General features: G+C 44.8%; 1 protein-coding gene across 1 annotated transcript in view; it reads left to right on the top strand.

Moving 5' to 3' along the window:
* The window catches only part of LOC120393275 (maestro heat-like repeat-containing protein family member 2B), a 38,677-nt gene that overhangs the window by 2,611 nt on the left and 13,701 nt on the right, over positions 1 to 22,365 (top strand). The window contains exons 4-11 of the mRNA XM_039517820.1: positions 23 to 63; positions 392 to 533; positions 1,177 to 1,235; positions 7,427 to 7,453; positions 7,842 to 7,895; positions 8,309 to 8,388; positions 9,156 to 9,291; positions 9,460 to 9,556. Of these exons, the coding sequence (XP_039373754.1) occupies positions 23 to 63; positions 392 to 533; positions 1,177 to 1,235; positions 7,427 to 7,453; positions 7,842 to 7,895; positions 8,309 to 8,388; positions 9,156 to 9,291; positions 9,460 to 9,556 (636 nt within the window). The remainder of the gene's footprint in view (positions 1 to 22; positions 64 to 391; positions 534 to 1,176; positions 1,236 to 7,426; positions 7,454 to 7,841; positions 7,896 to 8,308; positions 8,389 to 9,155; positions 9,292 to 9,459; positions 9,557 to 22,365) is intronic.

Below are 22,365 nucleotides of genomic sequence, written 5' to 3'. Positions count from 1 at the left end.
GATATTCTCTTTCTTTCCCTAGTGAATTTCCCTACACCCCAGGGGCTGCTGGCACGACTCCTGGTGAGTAGACCATGAGACTAGGTTTTCTGCAGAATGTGAAGTGGGACAGTTAACTATAAAAATGGGTTTTCTAGCTAGATGCTTGTAGACAGGCTGAGGAATGTGTATGCCCTCTCTGCTCTGCCTTCTCTGCTCTGCCCTCTCCTGAGACACATTGTTCTGCATCCTCGTACTAGCTAGAATGCTTTCTTCTTCAGGAAGGCACTGCAGTAACAATGACTCTATTGTATGGTCTCCACAATGAGAGAGTCTGAACTATTCCCTCCTTCGGGAACAAACTGGTATTGTGCTGACCAAACTGAGCCTGTTCTTTCTCTCTCACTGACAGGTAGTAGCCTCATCCCCTTATGCAGGAGAAGGACACGGATGTGCTGCCTTGCAGTTATTACAAGCCCTGCACCAAAATATCCATGCAGCAGTGGGTGAGATGTGGGTAGTAAAGATCCCATCTCTGCTGCAGTACATTGAAGGTAAAGTGCTAGTTAGAGGAGTGCAGTCCATGGAGCATAGAAGGGAAGCCAGAAAATGCAGCTTCAGACGACACGTGTTGTGCCATTCCTGTTGCAGTATGTGGGAACAGTGGGGAATTGAAATTGGGCTTCTAGGCCCTCACTTTTCCTTCATCTGGATAACTGTGAACCACTGGGGTAAATCTAGAGTTAAACCACTGAAGCCAATTCAATCCGGGCAGAATCAGGCCAGGAAGGTTTCAGCTGAATGGAAATTTTACAGCAGTTCCCCTCACACCTTTGCTAGGTTAATGTTTGGGAAGGTGAATTATGCGTGAAGCTGGAGGTTAGTGAAATATTTTGGGGTTCCATATATAGTCTGATTTTGCAAACTGAAGGTTTCTGAAAATTAAACCCCATGTTTACTTTCAAGGGTGATTCAATTAAAAACCCAGAGTTTTTCTTTTTCTGTAAGGAAACCTGAGCCATAAAAGCTAGGTTGGCCAAGTGAGTGCCCATGTAGACTCTAGGTATTGTGGGCCTAATAATGTCTTTCAGCAATTTTACGGTGGTATGAATCTATTGACCTCTCAGTCAGTGTAGGCTGCGCTACACTATGGGGTTATGCCAGCAGAGCGCCAATGACGTGGCTGTGCCATTGTAGTCTCTGTGAAGTATGACAGACCCTACGTGGAGCACAAACCGGATATGTTTCTGGTGAAGGTCAGACCCCACAATGTTCAAGTGGGTTTGATAGTCAAAAAAAGTTTTTAAAAATGAGCTGTATCTTCCCTAGTGGTTGTTGCTGTACAGAGTCCCCAGTACTGCCTTGTGCCAACATTAAAGAAGGGTAGGTTAGAGCTGGACATTCAGAAACAGGGCCAGATTTCAGCTGATGTAAATCAGTATCATTCCATTGACTTCAGTGAAGCTCCACCGATTTACATCAAGTTAGGATCAAGTCCAGAATCTCTTATTATGCAGGAAAAGTTTGTATTCCCATTAAACCCAGTCTTCTGATGTGTTGAACAGTTTTCTGAGATGCTCAGTACCCTCAGCTCCCATTAAAGTCAAAAGGAATTGGGAGTGCTCAGCATCTCACTCCTGGTGGGTTGACTGACCCTGAATAAAAATGCCAGCAGGGTACATAACATGATACTTTCTGTTGGTCCAGCAAAGAATGTTGGCGTAGGTCCCATTTAGCCTTGAAAGCCCAGGTATGTTACAGTTTGGCAGAGCAGGGGTTTTCAAGGACTGATTGCAAAGGAGATTCCTGGGACGACAACTCTTGCTAACTGAGCTGACATTATTGTTTTGCCTCCTGCTTCATAGGAAACACGGAGAATTCCTGACCATGCGCGGGAGCACATGCTGCTTCAGGTACAAGATGGCTTTCAGCTGTATTGTCACAGCCCTCCTCCCCTCCAAATGTATCAGCTGGGGAAAATATTAATGATAAACTATTCATTATAAGCAGAGCTGGTCAAACCATTTCATTTTGCTCAGTGAAAACTGGCCTTTTTTATTTTCATGGGACATTATCAATTTTTTTTTTTTTTACACAAAACAAAACAACCCAACCCATCCGGAAAATGTTCAGTTTTTTTAAAGTGAAGTTGATTTAGGTATTTTTTTCATTTGCTATCCTGTTTGTCTCTTCCCCTGCTCCCCCCTCCCCCCGCCCTGGCTTTTTCAGTCACAAAGTGGAAGAGGGGAGGAAAGGCCTGGGGACAAGGGATAAAGGGAAGGAAAGGGGGAAAACAAAGAACTGAATAATGGTCATTTTTGATTTGGAAAGTAAAATATTTTTGTTTCTTTCACTTTTCATGTGTGTGTTGAAAATCAAGAAAACAAAAATCCCACTTGTTTTGTGAAATGGACTTACCATTGTTCAGCCTGCTCTAGTTATACATAACTCTGCGTTACCACTGGGAACAACACAAAACGTAACCAGAAAACCAGCATGCTCATGGTGCTAATGCACCACTGGGGGACATCGAAAGGATTCTTTTTGCCACTCAAAAGAAAATTTGCTATGAGAAACCCCAAAAGGAAGAGACAAGACAGGGTTTGGTGACTGTATCTCAGGGAGAAGCCTTCTGCTCAGAAAGAGCTCTTTGCAGCCTGTAAATCCAGACAAGGAACATTTTGATGGCGAGTGCTGAAAATGAAAGGAAGGGACCTAGTGAGAAATACGCCCCAGAAGGTTTGCAGTTCCATTTGGGGTTGGATTACACTCTAGAGTTCCCCATTGCAGATCCAGCCTCCTTTCAAATTCTTTCAGCTAAAAAATCAAATAAGATTGGGTTTTCTTGTGAGGTTTCTGAGATTTCCTGGCTGCTGTTCAAAATTTGGGCCTGAAACAGCAAAGTGCTGAGTTACTAACCTCTGGCCGACTTCAATGGGAGTTGAGGGTGTGACTCCTGGTCCTTTGGGTGCCCACTGAGTTAAGCCACAGAATTGGGGAGGGATAGCTCAGTGGTTTAAGCATTGACCTACTAAACCCAGGGTTGTGAGTTCAATCCTTGAGGGAGGCCACTTAGGGAGTTGGGGCAAAAATTGGTCCTGCTAGTGAAGGCAGGGGCTGGACTCAATGACCTTTCAAGGTCCCTTCCAGTTCTAGGAGATTGGTATATCTCCAATTATTACCTTTTATTCCCAGGATTCCCTGGATCTGATCTCTATATAATCAAAGGGTGTCATGTAAAGCCTTTACTGGATACCTGTGCCACACGGCTCATCATATTCATTGCACAGTGACTGGATGGATAATATATAAGGTGTTATGGTTCCATACTGAAATTGATGCTTTTAAGGTCTATGAGTTAGGGGGCTGGTCACCAGAAAGTGATAAACAAGTTTCTTTCAGGCAGGAGACGCTTATCTGCCTGTGAGTAATTATTCACAGTGGATGCTAATCAATAGAGGAAAATTCTAATCAAGTGATTGTGAAGTCTCCAGAGGAGATTTGATACGAGAAAACAAGCAAACAGTAGGGGTACCCTGTTTTCAAATGAAGACAATGGATGCGTGGAACTATATCTGAGGTCCAGAGGTACCCGCACCAGGAATCCTTCACCTATTGGACGAACTGCCAGCTGGCTTGTCTTATGAATGGAGGATCACCTTTGGTCTGGGTGTTTCATGGGAGAGAGATTTGGGGAGCTATCCTTTGTGAGACAGGGAATGTTTGGTTATCTAAGTTCAAGCTCTAGAAGTGTTTTAGGATTTTATTTTTACATAACCATTTGTTTACATTTATTTTACTTGCTGCTTCTCAACTCTCTGATCTTTGTCACTTGAACGCTGCTTGTTTTCACTATAAATGTATCTAAGTGTGTTAAATGGAGAGGTGACGCTGAGGTGAAACTGGTAAGGTGGTGTGTAGCAAACTTATGAATTCTGTGAGTGTCCAGTGGAACAGGGGCTGGATGTTGTGGGACCACAGAGAGGGCTCGGCGGTTGGACTGTACCGATTGCTTATCTGTAGGAGGATAGTGGAACCTGAATGGGGTGAGAAGAGGGTGCTTGTATTTCCTGTGGCTGGTAGAGCACAGAGAAGTCTTCCTCATGCTAAGGGCAGGTGGTAGTGAGGTACCTCACAACCCTGGGGACCGTTGGGAGGTGGCATAAAGGGTTCATAGCACTTGAGAGACGGTTCCTGGTCCTTCGTAGTCCAGGCCCTTTGTTCAAAGTTTACTAGGCCCATCCTCCATCCACTATAAAATCACTCCTCAATGGTCAGATTTCTTGGCTCCATCTCATTCTCCAATTCACTGTTCATCTGGGTTTGGGGACTGAGAGGAATCATCAGACAAAGGTTAAAGAACAACAGCAGAGGAAGTCTGGGTTGTCGATGTTTATAGTTCTCAATAGGGAAGTAACCTTCCCATGACACCTGAATATTGGAAAGTTTACAAGAGAGAACAAGGAAGAAAAAACACCAACAAATAAACAAACCCCACAACAACCCCAAATTCTTGCAATTAACCATCTGCTATAACTCTTCTTTTACACTCAGTTCCTAAGAACATCTCTGGCGATGATAGACGACAGTGCCTGGAGCAGCCAGATAAGCCTTGAGTTGAACCAGCAGATGGCCAGCTATACCAGCCCCTCCCATGAGAAGGTTTGTTCTCTGTTAAGGCTTAGTTTCTAGTTAATTTCCTTGAAATTTGATTGGGGCTGCATAAGGCTTCTCTCAAGGCTTCATTACCTTATATTTTATTCTGCATATAAAATTTGTTTTTACTTGTTCCCTGCTCTCTTGCCCCCCTGCCCTTCCAATATTTGCTTGACAGGCTGCGTGTCTGTGCTGCATTGTTGGTTCTCTGGCTGGGCTAGATGATGGGATGTTTCTGCAGTATGGGTGCTTGGACTTGGCTATCTTGTTCTTTCCTGAGTGTTGCTGAGCTGGGTCTGTACTGACTGGCACGTTCTGTTACTGGTATCTCAGTGCCGGCCCTTTCTTTCAGAGTTTCCTGTATAAGGCGCTAGGAACGCCCTTAGCAGTTTGTCAGACCTGGTCCACGTTAAATCGCAGCTTCATAAATTTTTGACAGCAACAGATTATATGGAAGCCCTGAGAGACAGGTGAGGACTCTGTCCTCTCCCCACTTTACCAAGTAATCCCTGAAAGCTCCCTGGGGGGCTCAGCTCCGAGCGGGCCTGGGACAGATGCCATTTCGCTCATATCCTCTTCATTGCTGTTCCACTCAGCCCCCGCTGCCCATGGGTCTGACGCCTGACTGGCGCTTTATACCGCTTCAGCTGAATGGAAGGGACTCGTGGGTTAGATCCTAACCAGTATTTTTCTTGGGTGACAGGGAGTCATATACGTCTTCACATTCTCTGCTGAGAGCCACTTGACCTCACCCTGAACGCACTTCAGGAGTTTGGGGCTGCAATGAGCAAGGTTACGATTCCTGGGTTCATCAGCCGCCTGAAGGTAAAGGAGCCAGGGCTTCTCTCCAACTTCCTCTCCTCTAAAGCAGGGGCAGCAGCCCGGGTAGTGTCAGTTCTGCTCAGCTCGCATTGTCCCCAGCGTGTGCGCTCTACGTGACGCCTGCAGTTAAGCAGAGAGGAGCACACTCTGAGCTGCGGTTCTCTCAAATGATTTTTATCATCTGATGTCTCATGGCTTGAGCGCCTCCCATGCACAATGTGTGGGAACTACCTCAGTGGCTTGCATGGAAAAGCATTTAAGGTATTTTTAGCGTTTTTTTTAATCCAAGTTAGTGGCTGAATGAGGAGGTGTTGCAAGCAACATGTGGCCAACCAACCTGCTTTAGGTAGACCACCAGTGGTCTATGGATGACAATTATGGAACCTGTGATTTAGAGCAGTGGTTCTCAACCTGTCCAGATTAGTGTACTGCTTTCAGGAGTCTGATTTGTCCCCAAATTTCACCTCACTTAAAAACTACTTGCTTACAAAATCAGGCATAAAATTATTAAAGTGTCATAGCACATTATTACTGAAAATTGCTTATTTTCTCATTTTTACCATATAATTATAAAATAAATCAACTGGAATATAAATATTGTACTTGCATTCTTTGTAGTCTGCTGTAAAACTGGGCAAATAGCTAGATGAGTTGATAAACCCCCTGGAAGACCTCTGCAGACCCTCAGGGGTACACAAGTAGCCCTGGTTGAAAACCACTGATCTAGAGGCTAGAGCAGGAGACTAGGCCTCTGGGCTTCCACTGCTGGCTCTGCCACTTACTCACTGTGCAGCCTTAGGCAAGATATTTAGCGCCTGATCTTGTACCTACCAGTGTCAATGACTAAGCTCCCGTGTACTTCACTGCTGTAGGTTCAGCATTTTAGGTTCTCTGTGTCAGAGTTACCTAGTGGGAATGATGGAGATACTAATATCTCCACACCTCACAGTTATTATATTGCTTAAATACTTTTTGCAAGTGGTTTGAGATCTTTGGCTGAAAAGAGCTTTGCAAGTGCAAGCTGCTATTGCTGCTGTGAGGAATTCCTCGGTCAGCAGCAGATCAGAATTCCAAAGCAAAAGGAATCAGAAGAACTTTCTGATTGTCTAGGACCACCACCCTGGGAGAAGAGGCAAGACTCGCAGCACCCTGATGCTGGCCTACAGCAGCGTGGCTGTCCATGCTCCAAAAGACCAGCTTCTCTCCCGAGTAGAGGCAGACATCACAGGGAACATCCTTCTCCATTACAGAGCCAGTGGTCAGGTAAGAGCTTTTGCGTGATAAGTGTCACATAACTCAAATTTAAAACTGTAATGGACGGAGTGTGAGCTGTCACATGTTGTATCATTTTTGTTGCTCTTCTTTGTATTTTCTCTAGTTTTTCTATATTCTTCTAAATTCTGTTGACCCCAGCTACACAGTAATTCAGACGCAGTGACACTCAGGCAATTCAGAGTACCACTCCCCTCATATGGACATGTATCTAGCTCTATTTTTTACTACCCAAGACAGTCTAGTGCTAGCCTGTATTTAGTTAATTTACTGTCACGCTGTTTCTTGGACTCACTACTTCCCTTACCTCTTATCTGTCGTCTTGTTTGTGTGTGTGCTGCGTTATTTCTGTTCCCCAGGTGCCTGACTGCTGGTCCTGACTCTCATCTCAGTCCAACCTTTCCACGTCACTTTGCCATTCAGTTCTGCCTTGTCTAACTGAGACTTTCACTTAGGCATTGCCAAAAACAGTTGAACCAAACAGATCTTCCAGTAGTTCACAAATGCAGATATTACGGAGGATGGCCCCTGATATTGACCTCTGCAAAACATCCTCTGGATACCTTTCCTGCCTTTTAGAAGATTTAACAATAGTGATTTCTCTCTGCTCCATAGTCACCAGCCAGGACGTTTTGAGGTTGTGTGTTATGTGGGACTATCTACATTGCTAATAGCTGTTTTGCATTTTGTTTTTCAGGTGCTGGGCATCACTGTTGCAAACCAGGTACATTCTAAATAATCTGCTGTCAGCTTTTGCATTTTCTATACACAAGTTGCTTGTTTAAATTGCACAGAGCTTGGTTTCCTTGCTACATCAAGCAGGAGTCCTGGCTGCTCTGGTGTAAGTGGACCTGGAGTTATTTGATGAACCTGGGTTTTCTTCTTCTGAGGTGGGTGCAGAGCCAGAGTCCACTACCTTCTGGGGTCTGGGGATACCTCTCCTTCCCTGAGGCTAGATTTAATTCCTGATCTTTATCGCCTGGACTCTGGTTCTTCTCTCAGTTTCTCATCCACATCCTCTTCTTTCTCCTTCTGGATTATGTAGGACATGAACCTAAAATTAACCTTCATCCACAATGTCATGGAGATTAGCCGTGCATCTTGGAGACCAGAGACTCCTGGAGTTCGAATTCTCGTACAAACTGGAGTTCCTTGGCTACATGCTGGTGAGTGATTAGGAGCTTTGAGGACTGAAGTACAAGAGAGTTTGTTGTAATGTAATGAGACCGGTTTTCCAGGGAGATGATATTTTATCCATTGGCTGTGACTGTACTACTGCAGTCTCATGAGCTACCTGCACGGCACCCAGGATGCTGGGTCCTCTCTGAGCTTGGCAGGGATGCTGACATATTGTGGGCTGTAACTGGAAGGAATGGTTTGTGTCTTGTGAGTTCTCTTTCTGTCCTCTGTATAGCCTGCAGATGGCCCTACGGTCCATTTCTGAGGCAGAGAGCCTGCTGGGCACGGTGTCTGTTTATTCCAGGTCTGGCATATGGCCCTGTTTCAGGTTGTGAGAGGAAGGCCTCTCTGCCTTTCAAATCCATTTCCCATTTTTGATGTCTCTATTCATGCATTTCAGGACTTCATTAAACAGGAACCACTGGATTCTCTGGCACCTGCAGTTTGCTACCAGGCAATTCTTGCCATTGGACATCTGAGGTAGGCTATTTTCTGCCATATTTCCTGGCACTGTGATGCCTTCTTATTTGTTAATTCATGAGTGTCAGGTAGGGAGCAGTTTAATGCTTGCAGGGTTTGGCTCACCAGGGCCTCCCGGGGGGGCAAGTGCGGCAATTTGCCCCAGGCCCTGGGCCCCGCAGGGGCCCCCACGACAGTTTTTCAGAGCCCATGGAGCGGGGTCCTTCACTCCGGAGGCCCTGGAAAACTCCCACGGGGCCCAGGCCCCCGGAGCTGCTTCTGCTCCGGGTCTTTGGCGGCAATTTGACGACGGGGGGTCCTTCCGCCCCGGGACCCACCACTGAAGTACTGGGTCTTCGGCAGCAATTCCCCATCGCCAAAGACCCCAGACCCCCTGAATCCTCTGGGTGGCCCTGTGGCTCACATGCTGCTCAACAGCAGGACTTTAGTTCTTAAGGATTTGAATGTGTCCATTTGGGGGTTTGTGCTCGAAAGACACAAGATTGGAGGTTGTGGGGCATGCAGTACAATGGAGCAGAGTTCAGATGGGGAGGCAGGTGTCTGGCTAGCTGGCAGGGGGAAGAAAGCTTGTGGGTTTCTCTAAAAGGGGGACTTGACGTTTTAGCTTTACTTCTAGATGAGCCAGTACTTGAGAGGTGCAAAGTGAAGGGTTGTTTGCATTTGGGGTCCTAGATTGTGACAATCTCTAGTCATTGGACCTGTTTCTTTTACTTGAAGGTGGAACTGAGTCCAATGCATGACTTTTCTCTCTATCTTTCTTCTGCCAGCAAGCTCAAACCATCTCTGACCATGGAGGAAAACATTGAGCTCCTGGATCAGTGCTTCAAAAGTTTATTTCCCCTTCCTCCCTTGGAGATGACGAAAGAGGAAGGCGAGACAGCAGAGGATGCTCTGCATATACAAGTACGTGATGACAATTCTCCTCTGGCACCATCCACTGTATTTCTGCCCAGCAGGCACTGGGTGATGGCAGTCACACATGGCCTCCCTGGCAAGGTTATGGTTAGCTTTCCCCGGCCCACACACACAAATGATCTGTGCTGAGCCTCACTCCTTCTCTTCTGGTTTCAGTCACTCTACGTGAGGTCCTTTGAAGCTCTTGGCAAGCTAATGGAGACATTGCTGCAGGAAGCACCCACCGCAGACTGGTTCCAGGAACTGTTTGAGAGTAGACCATTGAACCGTGGTGGAGATTGTTTCTTGTGTTACAGCAGGGAAGAGTCAGAGATTTAGGGGGTCAAGCTTCAGTTGTGGAGGAATTTTCCACAACGGAGTGAATTTTAGGGAGAAAGTACCAAATTCTTCCTGGGATAAGCGGGCATGTGCCCCATTGAAATCCACGGAAGCTGTGCCATTTTATGCCAGGGCTGGATTGGGACCAGGTTCTTACAGTGTCGTTGACACTACTTGGAGCGGCAAGAAAATCACCACTGCAGTAGCCAAATCCAAGAGAACCAGTTGAAACTGATCACTTCTTCTAAGAGGAATTCATGAATATTGAGTTAAGCCCTGTGCATGGAAACTCATTCAGAGCAGACTTCCTGTTCCTCAGACATGAACAGAATATCGTGAAGAGCTGAGGGGTGGGGAGTTTGATGCACCTTCAGTATAAAAGTGAAGTTAAAAAAGGAGCTCGGCTTGGGGGACTTCTCTGCTCTTATTCAAATTAATAAAAAGAAATGCTTCTCTCTGTCATTTTGCCACCAATGTGGGAGAAGTTGCCCAGGAAACAGACCACAGCAGCAGACATCAAACAGCATGCAATGTGCTAGACAGCTCCCATCAGACAGTCTACAGCAGACATCACATACACGGGCCCAGATTCATCTCTCATGTAACTCCTTTGGCTTCAATTGAGCTACAGTACACCAGAGGTGAATCTGGTCCCTGGGACTTGTCTAATGGAAGAGCCCCTTAGATATAGGTGTAATTCCTTTGCTACATGGAGGTCAGATGCTTTGGAGAGGGATTTTAGTGACAATTAAACCTGTTTAAGAGGAACTTTTAGGAGGGATTTTCTAGTACTAACTCTGTCCATTCCCCTGCTCTACCAACAGCTCCTAAGGACATGGTTCAGTTCAGGAAGGAGTGGAGAGAGAAAGGGCCTTGCAGGCCAGCACCCAGCTGCTGACTGCCTATCAAGAGACAGTTCATAGCACAGTGAGTATAGCCGCACTTTCCTTGAGCTGACTTCCTGCTTACATCAGATCTGACACTCAACGCAAATGCATGAAAAACTCTTCCAGGACAGCAGCTGGGGGGATCTCAAGGTGACTAACATCCCTCTGCTTCCGTAAGAGAGAGGTTTACACAACATTGCTGTGACCACACTGCGGGCAGACTGCAAGAAGTAGAGGGAGACAACCCCCAAGCTGATGGCTTATTCTATCATTAGATTCACCAAGTCAACCACAAAAGAGCTTCCACCCTAGTTAACAAGATGCCAAACACGGTCCCCTTTTGGCATTCCAGACCTTGGCTCCCATGTAAACATCCACGTCTTGGAAGAGGGGGGAGGGATAGCTCAGGGGTTTGAGCATTGGCCTGCTAAACGAAGATTGTAAATTCAATCCTTGAGTAAAAATCTGTCTGGGGATTGGTCCTGATTTGAGCCAGGGGTTGGACTAGATGACCTCCTGAGGTCCTTTCCAACCCTGACATTCTATGTCTAATATAGTGAGGGGTTACTGGAAACCTGATTCGCCATATGTGGGGTTCACTAATCATAAAGGACCAGATGCTTATCCCCAGGTCAATGTGAATCTCAGGTCTTTCCCAAATATCACACTGTCAGCCAATCCTTATTAACTAAATCTAAGATTTATTGTTAAAAGAAAGAAGAGAGTTACAAATGGTTAAAAGATCAATATCCAGACAAGTGACTTTCAATGTTCCTAGTTCAGGATCACAACAGTGATGGAATAAACTGCTGGTTTGTAAAAGTCTCTCTGGAATCTTCCCAACAGATCAGAATCCAAAGGCAGCTTAGATGTAAGGTCTGTTAGTTTTTCCAGGCATTTTCCAGGTTCTTCCAAATAATCATTTGGAAGATCTCTGTCCTATGGCTTACACTGTCCCTGTTCAACGTTTAAGCAGACTAGAGATGGTAGGATCAGGCCCGAGCCTTCTCTTTTACAGCTATTCTACCAGGCTGACAAGCCTACCTTACAGAAATTGTCACAGAAGGACCTTCCCCCAATGCAGATGGCGCGTTGTACTTTGCTTTGAAGATAATCTTCTATTTCCTGTGCATACACAGTAAACTAGTTACATTCATTCACATAAGGTAATTAGCTGATCTTCCATTATAACACAGATAGTTAAGCTGAAGATAATGTAGAAATGATTGATTTCCTGAAGTGTCTTACATCTTTGATTTTAAGGTTAACTGAACACCTTGCACACATAATTAAGGCAATTAAGCCATGAAAGGGAATTAGCATCTACAAGCTAATTTAGTTACATTGTGAAGTACATTCCAGGGTACAAAATATATCGGAAGGACAGAACAGGCCGTGCAGGGGGAGGAGTGGCACTATATGTGAAAGAAAGTGTAGATTCAAATGAAGTAAAAATCTTAAGCGAATCCACATGTTCTATAGAATCTCTATGGATAGAAATTTCATGCTCTAATAAAAATATAACATTAGGGATCTATTATCGACCACTTGACCAGGACAGTAATACTGATGATGAAATGCTAAGGGAAATTAGAGAGGCTATCAAAATTAAGAACCCAATAATAGTGGGGGATTTCAATTATCCCCATATTGACTGGGAACATTTCACTTCAGGACGAAATGCAGAGATAAAATTTCTCGATACTTTAAATGACTGCTTCTTGGAGCAGCTGGTACGGGAACCCACAAGGGGAGAGGCAACTCTAGACTTAATCCTGAGTGGAGCGCAGGCGCTGGTCCAAGAGGTAACTATAGCAGGACCGCTTGGAAATAGTGACCATAATACAATAACATTCAACATCCCTGTGGTGGGAAGAACACCTCAACAGCCCAATACTGTGGCATTTAATTTCAAAAGGGGGAACTATACAAAAATGAGGGGGTTAGTTAAACAAAAGTTAAAAGGTAGAGTGACTAAAGTGAAATCCCTGCAAGTTGCGTGGGCCCTTTTTAAAGACACCATAATAGAGGCCCAACTTCAATGTATACCCCAAATTAAGAAAAACAGTAAAAGAACTAAGAAAGAGCCACTGTGGCTTAACAACCATGTAAAAGAAGCAGTGAGAGATAAAAAGACTTCCTTTAAACAGTGGAAGTCAAATCCTAGTGAGGCAAATAGAAAGGAGCACAAACACTGCCAACTTAAGTGCAAGAGTGTAATAAGAAAAGCCAAAGAGGAGTTTGAAGAACGGCTAGTCAAAAACTCCAAAGGTAATAACAAAATGTTTTTTAAGTACATCAGAAGCAGGAAGCCAGCTAAACAACCAGTGGGGCCCCTTGACGATCAAAATACAAAAGGAGCGCTTAAAGATGATAAAGTCATTGCGGAGAAACTAAATGGATTCTTTGCTTCGGTCTTCACGGCTGAGGATGTTAGGGAGATTCCCAAACCTGACCTGACTTTTGTAGGTGACAAATCTGAGGAACTGTCACAGATTGAAGTGTCACTAGAGGAGGTTTTGGAATTAATTGATAAACTCAACATTAACAAGTCACTGACCAGATGGCATTCACCCAAGAGTTCTAAAAGAACTCAAATGTGAAGTTGCGGAACTATTAACTAAGGTTTGTAACCTGTCCTTTAAATCGGCTTCGGTACCCAATGATTGGAAGTTAGCTAATGTAACGCCAATATTTTAAAAGGGCTCTAGAGGTGATCCTGGCCATTACAGACCGGTAAGTCTAACGTCGGTACCGGGCAAATTAGTTGAAACAATAGTTAAGAATAAAATTGTCAGACACATAGAAAAACATAAATTATTGAGCAGTAGTCAACCTGGTTTCTGTAAAGGGAAATCGTGTCTTACTAATCTATTAGAGTTCTTTGAAGGGGTCAACAAACATGTGGACAAGGGGATCCGGTGGACATAGTGTACTTAGATTTCCAGAAAGCCTTTGACAAGGTCCCTCACCAAAGGCTCTTACGTAAATTACGCTGTCATGGGATAAAAGGGAAGGTCCTTTCATGGATAGAGAACTGGTTAAAAGACAGGGAACAAAGGGTAGGAATTAATGGTAAATTCTCAGAATGGAGAGGGGTAACTAGTGGTGTTCCGCAAGGGTCAGTCTTAGGACCAATCCTATTCAATTTATTCATAAATGATCTGGAGAAAGGGGTAAACAGTGAGGTGGCAAAGTTTGCAGATGATACTAAACTGCTCAAGATAGTTAAGACCAAAGCAGACTGTGAAGAACTTCAAAAAGATCTCACAAAACTAAGTGATTGGGCAACAAAATGGCAAATGAAATTTAATGTGGAGAAATGTAAAGTAATGCACATTGGAAAAAATAACCCCAACTATACATACAGTATGATGGGGGCTAATTTAGCTACAACGAGTCAGGAAAAAGATCTTGGAGTCATTGTGAATAGTTCTCTGAAGATGTCCACGCAGTGTGCAGAGGCGGTCAAAAAAGCAAACAGGCTGTTAGGAATCATTAAAAAGGGGATAGAAAATAAGACTGAGAATATATTATTGACCTTGTATAAATCCATGGTACGCCCACATCTTGAATACTGTGTACAGATGTGGTCTCTCACCTCAAAAAAAGATATTCTAGCACTAGAAAAGGTTCAGAAAAGGGCAACTAAAATGATTAGGGGTTTAGAGAGGGTCCCATACGAGGAAAGATTAAAGAGGCTAGGACTCTTCAGCTTGGAAAAGAGAAGACTAAGGGGGGATATGATAGAGGTATATAAAATCATGAGTGGTGTGGAGAAAGTGGATAAGGAAAAGCTATTTACTTATTCCCATAATACAAGAACTAGGGGTCACCAAATGAAATTAATAGGCAGCAGGTTTAAAACAAATAAAAGGAAGTTCTTCTTCACGCAGCGCACAGTCAACTTGTGGAACTCCTTACCTGAGGAGGTTGTGAAGGCTAGGACTATAACAATTTTTAAAAGGGAACTGGATAAATTCATGGTGGCTAAGTCTATAAATGGCTATTAGCCAGGATGGGTAAGAATGGTGTCCCTAACCTCTGTTCGTCAGAGGATGAAGATGGATGGCAGGAGGAAGATCACTTGATCGTTGCCTGTGAGGTTCACTCCTCTGGGGCACCTGGCAGTGGCCACTGTCGGTAGACAGATACTGGGCTAGATGGACCTTTGGTCTGACCCCGTACGGCCGTTCTTATATTCTTATGTTCTTATGTTCTAACCGGGTATAGATAATCACAGACAAATACACTTAGCATCTTTTGTTCATTTTTGAATGAGTTGATGATTGCTAGTCTAATACATCTCTTTGAAATTCACATGCAAGTGAACTGTCTTGATACAGTAGAAGTGCCTCTTGTTAAGTTATTATGGGTCATACACAGGTTGACCGGTCTGCCAGTGTCACAAATGCATTCTTGGTTCTTATGCTCCCAGGATGCTAAAGCTGAATTTCTATGTAATCAGCTAAGAACATAAACCATAAGAGTGGCTATCCTGGATCCCCCAGAAGAATGGTTCATCTACCCAGTATCCTGTCTTCTGATAGTGGTGGGTGCCAGATGCATCAGAGGGAATGAACAGAACAAGGCAATTGTCAAGTGAACCATCCCCTGTTGGACAGTCCCAGCCCCAGCGTCTGGCAGTCAGAGGTTTAGAGACATCCAGATCATGGGGTTGCATCCCTGACCATGTTAGCTAATAGCCAGAGATGGACCTATCCTCCGTGAACTCATCTAATTCTTTTTTGAACCCAGTTATACTTTTGGCCTTCACAACATCTCCCTGGCAATGAGTTGCACAGGTTGACTGCATTGTGTGAAAAAATGCTTCCTTTTTTTTGTTTTAAACCTGCTGCCTATTAATTTCATTGGGTGACCCCTTGTTCCTGTGTTATGTGAAGGGCTAAATAACACTTCCTTATTGACTTTCTCTACACCAGTCATGATTTGATAGATCTCTATCATAGTGACTCTTAGTTGTCTCTTTTCCTAGCTGAAAAGTCCCTGTCTTTTTAATCTCTCCTTGTACGAGAAGTTGTCCCATATGCCTAATAATTTTTGTTACTCTTCTCTGTATTTCTTCCAATTCTAACATATCTTTTTTGAGATGAGATGAGCAAAACTGCACTCAGTATTCAAGGTGTGGGGGTACTGTAGATTTCTATAGTGGCATAATGATATTTACTGCCTTATTATCGATCCGCTTCCTAATGGTTCCTAACATGTTGTTAGCGTTTTGACGGCATGTGGAGCAGATGCTTTCAGAGAACTGTACACAATGACCCTGAGGTCTCTTCTTTGAGAGATAACAGCTAATTTAGACCCCATCTGTTTGTATGTACAATTGGGATTATATTTTCCAATGTGCTACCCAGTTCAGTACAGGAATCAGAGGCACAATGTTACCAGATGTGCCCGTTTTGGGGAGGCTCATTAATTAGGGTCACTCTTCTGTGCGGAGGAGGGGCGGTTCTGTAATTCTATTAATGTGTTGCTTATGTCACTTGTGTGTTCTACTCCTTCCTTCCACAAGTCCCCTCCCAATGGAGCTTTCCTGCAGGACTAGGTTCCCAGGGCTAATAACTAGAACTAGATGAACATGCGCACACACTAGCAGAGCAAGTCAATCAGCTGATCCCCTCATATGTCCCTGTGTTCAGTGGGCTGGGTTAAGCAGCACTGTCAAGCTGGTACCCTTATGCGCCCCTGGTCTCAACAGGCTGGGTTCAGCAGCACTTTCAGCTGCTCCCCCCCCCCCACTTATGTGCCGCAAGTTTAACACATTCCTATCACACTTTCACATTACAATTGTACTGGTAGTAACCCACTTGAGGAGCAAACCCCACAGTATTTTTGGGCACTACAGGGATCTTTAGCTTAGGTACAAGAAGTGTTGCTGCACAGTAAATGGGGGAAGCTAAAAACACAAAAGAGTAAAATTCAGAGAGAGAGAGAGAGAGAGAGAGGCAACCAGCTGAACCATAACAGTTATTGATTGAATCATAGTGATAACCACACCAGGAGGGCTAAACAAACGTAACAGCTACATTTTAAAGGTTAATACCTGAGGTAGGAAAGAAAACAGAGAGAGAGAGATGGATTTCACCCGCTCCATGAGACTTGAACTGGTCGGGGTTCCCAGGTGATGGTGGTAGCTCAGGGTCCTGAGTGCTGGAGACAGGCAGAGCCCCCAGCACGATCAGTCAGGAGATGGAATCCTGGTGGAACTGATGCAGAGTTTGGGTCTATACATCAGAACCCTTACCTGGGCATAGGTAGGGGTTTTGTAGAGAAAATACAATGGTTGAAGGGAGAACACTAGATTTGTTTATGGGTAAACTGATGGCTCAAGGGTTTTCTTTAGGCTAGACAATAGGAGCTGATCACTCTTGGCTATGGGTGTTGTTTTCTTCCAGGGAGCTCACAAGGCAACTAGGCTGCTTCAGTATTTTGGGATATGAGTCAAAGATTTATTACTAGAATTGGTCTGATAATTGCTGAGCGGGTGTGTGCAGGCGTAGGTTCATTAGCATCTGGAGCAGGGATTCCCATGATTTAATGCGTCCCTGCTTTCTGGTCCCAGAGTTCAGTGCAGTTCTCTGTTCTTCATTCTTTATGCTAATCCCTATACCATCTTTCATGCAGTTGAGGCTAGGGGAGTTGTCTCTGATCTTCATTCTGTATGCAAATGGAGATGTCTTAATCTTGTCACCCTTGTCAGGAGGTGTCTAGGTGGGTCTCCACAAACCCTTCATTGTTCTCTGCAAGCCTTTTCTCTGATCGGTTTTGGTTCAAACAGAGACGGGGGTTGGGGTGTTCTTCATGAGTCACACAAGCTAGATACTGTGCCCTGGTCCCCCAAAAACACAGAGCTGACTGGTATCAACAATAAAGATGGCAAGTGAAGTCTAGTACAGCTGGAGAACGTTCATTCTTCATTCTTTTTTAATTAGACTCAGGAAACTTTTAATCAGTTTGGATCTCTGATTGGAGCAATAGCACCATACAGCTGTGATTCACTGGCCACGTCTCGTCAATGGGTGGTTGACTGTATCAGCTGCCTTCTCAGTATACAAGGTGAGGAGACCATTAGCAGGTATAAGTAATTCTTCCCCATTAGCAGGTATAAGTAATTCTTCACCTTCTTCCACTGTTGTATTGTCCATTTTTCTGCCTGTCTAGTTCTTTCTGTCCTGTCTGTTGGCACTTAGATAACAGAGTGGTGGGCATCTTGTAAATACCTCATTAGAAGAGACAATTATGATGTGTAAAGAGTGTGGCACACTTCTGGGAACTGTACAAATAATAAATGGTCTGCACCAGGTAGATAACTGCTCAGTTCCTTAGGGCTTCTCTACACAGGGACACTAAGGAGAATTAATCCAAATGAACTAAAGGTGTAAATTTTAAAGTGGCATTAAACACGTGTGGATGCTCTATTTCTGAATTAAAATGGCCCTTCTTAATTTTAGTGAATTACATGAATTAAACTAACCTGAAAAAAGGCCCTTTAATTCTAAATAAGTGTGTCCCCAGAGGTGTTTAATGAAGTTTAACTAATGCAGTTTGAAAATGAATTTGGATTAGCTTTCTTGACTATCTCCATGTAGACAAGCCCTTGGTACTAAACATTTTCATTCTCTTTACCCTGCCACTGGCTGTATTGGAGGGGTTTCCTGACTAATTCTTTAAACAAAAGTTCTTGCAGCAGCCCTCTGTCATGAGCATTCAAAGCTATTGGAGTAAGTGTAGGCCATTCTCCTTTGTGAAGAGTGGGACAGGGGTAGGCAACCTATGGCACGGGTGCCGAAGGCGGCACTCGAGCTGATTTTCAGTGGCACTCACACTGCCCAGGTCCTGGCCACCAGTCCGGGGGGCTCTGCATTTTAATTTAATTTTAAATGAAGCTTCTTAACATTTAAAAACCTTAGTTACTTTACATACAACCATAGTTTAGTTATATATTATAGACTTATAGAACGAGACCTTCTCAAAACGTTAAAATGTCTTACTGGCACGCTAAACCTTAAATTCGAGTGAATAAATGAAGACTCGCACAGCACTTCTGAAAGGTTGCCGACCCCTGGAGTAGGACGTTCTTTTCACCTAATGGGATAGATCTTGGTTGTCATTTAAGGCCATTTCCAATTAGGGCGACCAGACAGCAAATGTGAAACTCATGCAGGACGGGGGTGGGGGGTAATATGAGTCTATATAAGAAAAAGACCCCAAAATCAGGACTGTCCCTATAAAATCGGAACATCTGGTCACCCTATTTCTAATTATTATTAATCAGTCCTAAAAAACAGTGTTGGTGATTCAGAAACAGAATAAGGGACTCCAGTCTTTGACTGTACAACATAGAAATCCCAGCATTGTTTAGAAGTGATGGATGAGCCTGGGTTTCCTGCCGAAGGTTTTGTCCAGCCCCATCTCTTTTACAATGAGAGTTTGGTGGAGGGATTCACCTCTACATTGGAACGTCACATCTACCTGCATGAGTTGTACTTGAATATGAGATTAGATGTAAATACTGAGAGCAGAGATGCTACTGAAACCAGACACCCCCAGAAAGCTGCTCCAAGCTGAAGACGGTGCTTGTTCAATCCTGTATCAGTCACAAGAACATACCACTACTGTTAACTTTCAGACATTTAGGGTGTAATCCCGACTCCATTATAGTCAACAGGAGTTTTGCCATTGACTTTGATGGGGCCAAGATTTTACACTGTGCTAATAACAGCCTAGCACATGGATCCTTCTGTATGAATGTCCATGCAGTAGAGGTTCAGTTTCATTAGTCGTTACAGTACTTTTTCTCCTTTTCTCCACTCCAGGCCAGCCCATGAACCTGGGGTCAGCGGAGGAGGAGCTGAGATGTCTCCGTGACGAACTAACAACAGCTCCAGACCCTGAGGCTTTGTTTCAGGCATCTTCCAAAATGGCCAGGGTAACTGACTCAAAAAACTTGTGCAGATGTTCTAGTGACCAGGCACCCTTCATTTTACATTTACGCTTTCATGATGCCTTTCCATACTTGGAGCAAGCTGTGGGCCATGTAAATCCAGATTCCACAGAATGTTGCACGTGCATGAAAATGCGCATGCAGATGTGCACACATGTACCTATCCCGCTATCCATGAGAAAAACTCTGTTAGTGGAACATCAAGCTGAGAACCCATCCAGTCTTCATTCTGTCACCTTGTGGGTTTGCCTTAGCCTATATTTGTGAGCATGCCTCTCTTGACTTCATTTTATATGTTGTAAAAAGATGCAGTGTATATACAAACTGGAAACTTATCTCCTGAATATCCAGTACAATGTTGTGCTAACTGTGCAACAGAGGCTTTGCCTCGAACCTGATCTCATTAGTGTAGAATACAAAAATGTAGTATATAGACCATGGAGAGAATTTTAATCCCAAATGGCTAGCTGGACATAGGCTAATTAACAAATTGTTAATTAATCAGAGGGGTAGCCGTGTTAGTCTGGAACTGTAAAAGCAGCAAAGAGTCCTGTGGCACCTTATAGACTAACAGACGTATTGGAGCATGAGCTTTTGTGGGTGAATACCCACTTCGTCGGATGCAATTTGTGGATGCATAGATCTTTTTCCATAGAGAGATTAGGCCTCCATTTTTACAAGTGCTGGAGCCAAACATCATTGCAGTCTCTCCTGTTTTTGATTTGTTCCCAGGTTGTTAGTGAGTACTTTTCACCAGAACAGGCCACAGACTTTATTGAGGCCACAGTGGAAGGTATGCTGTCTGCCAGCCCCACCTGTGCCATGGCAGCTGGACTGTGGATAAAGATCATCCTAAAGGAGTGTGGAGATGCCATGCTGGGCCAGGTAAAATGGGAAACTGGAGAGGTTTTCTGCCTAAACTCTAGGCTTTTAGATCTTTGCCCTCATGTGTAATGAACAAAAATCTTGCTGTTTCTCCCCCTCGGACGTAGAGTCGATTCCATCTCTGTTCCCACCCTAAACTAGGCAATGGCAGAATCAATAGCAATAGACAGAGAAAATCGAAGGGAAAAGGAAGATGGTTGGTTATTTATTTGTCTGGCTTGTTGCCACAGTATTCAGCCAAGAAAGGCTTGAAAAAACAGACTCTGGGGAAAAGACAAGAAGACAGAATGACCGGCACTTGGAGGCATCCACTTCTTAGGAGGCCTATGGCTAAGGGCTACCTGGATAAAAATAGCCCTGTAGTCATTCCCAGTGAGTCTGGAGCCTGGGCTCTGAGACCCACCCTCTTGCCAGGTTTCAGAGCCTGGGCTCCAGCCCGAGCAGGAACAGCTACACTTTTAGCCACATAGTGCAAGCCCCTCAGGCCCAGGTTGACCTGAGCTCTGAAACTCACTGCTGTGGGATTTTTTTGGTGTGTAGACGTACCCTTTAAGAATAGAAGGTGGGAGGGAGAAAACTATAGTGTCTTTGGGATCCACTATTTATATGCCTTATTCTGGAGCCCAGTGCGTTAGGGCTAGATGAAAGGAGCACTCCAAAAATCTTCTATCAAGGCTGGTGAAAGGCCTCAGGACAGGGAACCCTCGTAGCAGAACTGCCACGTTTGCACAGTGTTTTGAAGATGTGAAGGGCTAGGCATGAATATGAGAGGTCGTCACCTGTTCATAGTCCCAGGCATTTGCACACTGTGTTTAAAGCACTTGCATATTTTGTGCTTGTGGTTGTTTATGATCTGTGCATCTTTTGAGGCAAATGGTCGGATTTGGCTGCTCAAATCACAGCTGCAAAATCTGGGCAAGCAAAGCCTTCTTTTGTGCATGGCAGCTGGTTTATTTAATGCCTAGCTGGGCACCATCACATTAAATTACCTGGTATGTACAGGGAAATCCCGCTCAGGGGCGGCCCCAGGCCTCAGCATGCAAAGCGCATGCTTGAAGCGGCACGCCGCGGGGGGCGCTCTGCCGGTCGCCTGTGGGAGGTCCACCGGAGCCACGGGACCAGCGGACCCTCCGCAGGCACGTCTGCGGGAAGTCCACTGGAGCTGCAGGACTGGCAACCGGCAGAGCGCCCCCCGCTGCGTGCCACCATGCTTGGGGTGGCGAAATGGCTAGAGCTGCCCCTGATCCCGCTATAATGCGCCCCGCAATAAAGCGAATTTGGCTATAACGCAATTGTAAGGTGGCTCCGGCCGCCCCAGGCCAAAAAAAAAAAAAAAGTGGCTGCAGTGCCGCAGAAGCGCAAAATAAATAAATAAATAAAGCGGCCGGAGTGCCGTGGAAGAGCAAAAGAGTAAAAAAAAAAAAAAAACAGAGAGAGAGGCTTTGTGAAGGGAGAGTGGCTGGAGCGCCCCCGGGGGGGGGCGGGGCGGAAAGCAAAAAATGGAATGTGCCTTCCCCACTGCCTCTTCCCACCTGCCCCCGCTCACCCTTTTGGTGAGAAGAGCCACTCTCTCCCCGGCTGCTCCTCGCTCTTCCTCTGCCCGTTGCACGTCTCCCCTGCTCTCCCCAAGTGTTTCCCTCTCTCCCTGCATGGCTGAGAGCCCCCGCTGCTGGAGCTCCACCCTTTCAGTTACTGCTGTGGGCAGTTCGCAAATGAAAGTAGTTTTCTGCCCAAGAGAAATCGACCAGCTTGAAATGGTAGACCCCGCTATACCACGACCCCGCATTTAGCGCAATCCCATTTTTTGGACCCCGATCATCGTGTTATAGTGGGGTTTCGCTGTATGTGTGTGTCAGTGTTAATTTTTACAGCCAAGTGTGGGCAATTGTTGTGGGTTAAAGTTACACGGACATATTTGAACATTTGTTTCTTGAGGAATTTCTAAAAAAGCAGCAAATGGCTAAATAAAGGTTTTGATTCTGCAGAATGAATGGAGAGAAAGAA

Source organism: Mauremys reevesii, unplaced genomic scaffold (genome assembly GCF_016161935.1).
Source record: "Mauremys reevesii isolate NIE-2019 unplaced genomic scaffold, ASM1616193v1 Contig176, whole genome shotgun sequence".
Classification (NCBI taxonomy): domain Eukaryota; kingdom Metazoa; phylum Chordata; order Testudines; family Geoemydidae; genus Mauremys; species Mauremys reevesii.
The sequence above is the reverse complement of the archived record's forward strand: the minus strand, read 5'-3'. Positions and strand labels throughout refer to the sequence as shown.